This window comes from Colobus angolensis, unplaced genomic scaffold (assembly GCF_000951035.1).
Source record: "Colobus angolensis palliatus isolate OR3802 unplaced genomic scaffold, Cang.pa_1.0 Scaffold133, whole genome shotgun sequence".
NCBI classification, from domain to species: domain Eukaryota; kingdom Metazoa; phylum Chordata; class Mammalia; order Primates; family Cercopithecidae; genus Colobus; species Colobus angolensis.
The window spans coordinates 2181377-2184203 of NW_012114411.1; the positions used below are offsets into that span (position 1 = coordinate 2181377).

Below are 2827 nucleotides of genomic sequence, written 5' to 3' on the forward strand. Positions count from 1 at the left end.
GATGGGGTTTCGCCATGTTGGCCAGGCTGGTCTTGAACTCCTGGCCTCAAGCAATCCACTCATCTCGGCCTCCCAAAATGTTAGGACTACAGGCGTAAGCCACCACACCTAGCCATATTTCTACAGAAAACATAAAATCGATATCTATTTTCAAACCGATATGGGGGAATTTATATTTGCAAATTTTACTAACTTGATACTTTTCAAAGTAAATCCACTGTCCCTGCTGTACACTGGGAAATTGAACACTGTTTACCCAAAACTTACTGATATGGGGTTTATTAACTTCATTCATACCTAAGGGTATTTTATTTCTCTTATTGTCTCTTCCATGGTAGTAGAGTTAGGAAGGTCTTAAGGAATATTTCTAGTCGCTATTCTAAGTACCATCTTCATCATTTTTAGAGGACAAAACCAACCCTTTTTAGCTTGTTATAAATCATTTTCTAATTTTAAAGAGAACTGACTTTTTATTTTTATGGAGGAGTCTTTAAAAAGCTATGTCCCTCTAACCTGGACGCATGCCAGCGTGGGAACTTTGATACTGGCTTATGTAACATTGAGAGAAAGAGAAGACACTATACATCTCTGGGGTCCTTCGCTGTCTCATCAATGTCTCAGGACGGCTTTTCACGCCTCTGAACCGCAAATTGCGGTTTAAAAAAAAGTCAAAACAGTTCTCTTTTTCTTGAAGGATATTGTGAAATGAAAATGAATGGAAAAAAATCCTTAACTTCTTTAGGAAACTGAAAATGCTTTCTTACTTTTTTCTTGTTCTCTTTGTGAAAACATAGACCTGCACATCTCTATATAGTTTATAGTACAAATATTATAGCATCCAATGTGGCTGGATAGAAAACTAATATGACCACACAAAGCATCAGGTTTTTAAGCTTTGAAAAAAAAAAATTGTCATTTGATTCTTTTCTTAACAATTAGGAAACTTAAGTTGAGAAAATTTTACTTTAAAGGAATACGTGCCATTGCTAATGAAGCACACCATAAAATATGGATCACGGGGTCCAGTGCTGATGTGGGATGCTGGATTATCGCTGACCCTCCCCCGGCCCTGCCTTCATCTGGACTCTTCTGATAATGAGAAAGGCGAAGGAGTAACCAAGAGGATATGTTAGTAACACACCATAGGACCAGGAAGCTTCTTTTAAAGACAATGGGGAGCTCTTTCTGCCCTAATGTTCAGTTTTCTTGGTGACAGTAATGTCTGTATATGGGCACAAAATGATCGCTTTTACTTCTTAAAGGGCTAAAATCTCTACCAGGAAATCTTCACTTATAATATAGAACCCTCTGTCTTTCCTAATTCTCAATTCTGTTTTTAATAGTCTTCAACTCTTTCCTTTGTGTCTCCCTGTCTTTTAAAGTAACTCAGCAAAGGCGGGTAATTATGGGAGGGTTTAATATATTGAATTCAACACATTGAATATTTAGAAATAAAACACAACGGTACAAACCCCCATGAGAGCCTTCTGAATGTTTGTTCACAACCATACCATTGGAGCTTGCAGCAGGGTGGGGCTGGCTTTGGAAGGTTCTAGAACGGGTGCCATACTGCCCTGAGAACTGTCCACTCTGGGGCGGTAGCTCATTCCACACACCACGTGAAGACGGGTGGAGGCTCTGTGGGGCCTCAGCAGAGGAGTTCAAACGCGGAGGCCAGACTAAATCCAGGTCCTGGGGCTCTTCTTTTAGTTTCTCTCCTTCTTTGCCAACTCGCTGATAGATCCGCCCAGTGCTGTCGTTCAGCAATCTTCTCATCCCTGTAATTTGCTTTTTTATTTCCATGCTTTCATCTCCTAATGGAAACAGGGCCAAAGTTAGCACTCTAAATTAGTGAAAGAGAAAAACAGTTCACTAACCAAAAAGAAGAGAAAGAAAAAACAACCCCTCTTTGGAAATGGGACAGATGACTGATTCTATACACTTAATCTGTAAAATGCAAAGGCAGGAAAACTGACTATGGCCTGAAAAAACCCACCATATTCCTGGTGCATCGCATTTTAATCTCTGTAAGTCTCCTATGATAAAAGAGGTTTCTTGAGAGTGTGTCATCAGGAACAAACGTTACATTCCCTCTTTGGAAGCATCTTCTGAGTGAGAAGGTGATGAGGAAACAGGCTGAGGCAGAAGGTCAAGGACAGAACTGGACAGCGGAACCCTCTACTCTGATGTGCCACAGCCACCCGCGAGGAACGGGCAGGTCACTAACGCGCTCTGCTGTCTTGTCAGCTTCAGCAGGCGGGGCAAAGACAAGGAAGAAAGCCTGGACTGGCAGGGACGCAGGGCTTCACTACTGACACAATGTCCTCCAGGATGACACGCTGCTACCGCTGGAGACATCACCTTCAGAGAGGATGGCCGAGGAGAGAGAGAGGCGCTGAGTGTGGCAGCATGACAAGCGAGGGGGCTTTGTCTTTCTGGCACCCTGATTCCCATCACATCAACCTGGTGATGACCGAGGGGTCCCTGGCACTCGAGGTCACTGGCAGTACCAGCACTGGAAGGGCGGAAGTGCAGCCTCCCCGCAACGCCAAACGCACTGCCACCTCCCCTGAAGTGTAACTACGTGCGAGAGGTCACAGGCAACTGAAATCCCACCTCACCTACACTGATTTCTTTTTTTAAAGATTTTTCTCCCCACTCAGGAATTGTTTTTTTTTAATTAAAGAACTTCTATATTGCACTGGGAGTACTTAATAAATATTACTTAAAGATGTCTATAATATTGTACAGATAGAAAATGTTTTTGGCCGGGTGCGGTGGCTCACGACTGTAATCCCAGCACTTTGGGAGGCCGAGGCGGGTAGAT

At 42.9% G+C, this 2827-nt stretch overlaps 1 protein-coding gene across 2 annotated transcripts in view; it reads right to left on the bottom strand.

The window, feature by feature from the left end:
* Positions 1-2827, bottom strand: part of BEND7 (BEN domain containing 7) — an 83139-nt gene that overhangs the window by 53281 nt on the left and 27031 nt on the right. For both annotated transcript variants that reach the window (XM_011934238.1, XM_011934237.1), the window contains one exon: positions 1473-1814. In XM_011934238.1, the coding sequence (XP_011789628.1) occupies positions 1473-1803 (331 nt within the window). In that variant the 5' untranslated portion in view covers positions 1804-1814. The remainder of the gene's footprint in view (positions 1-1472; positions 1815-2827) is intronic.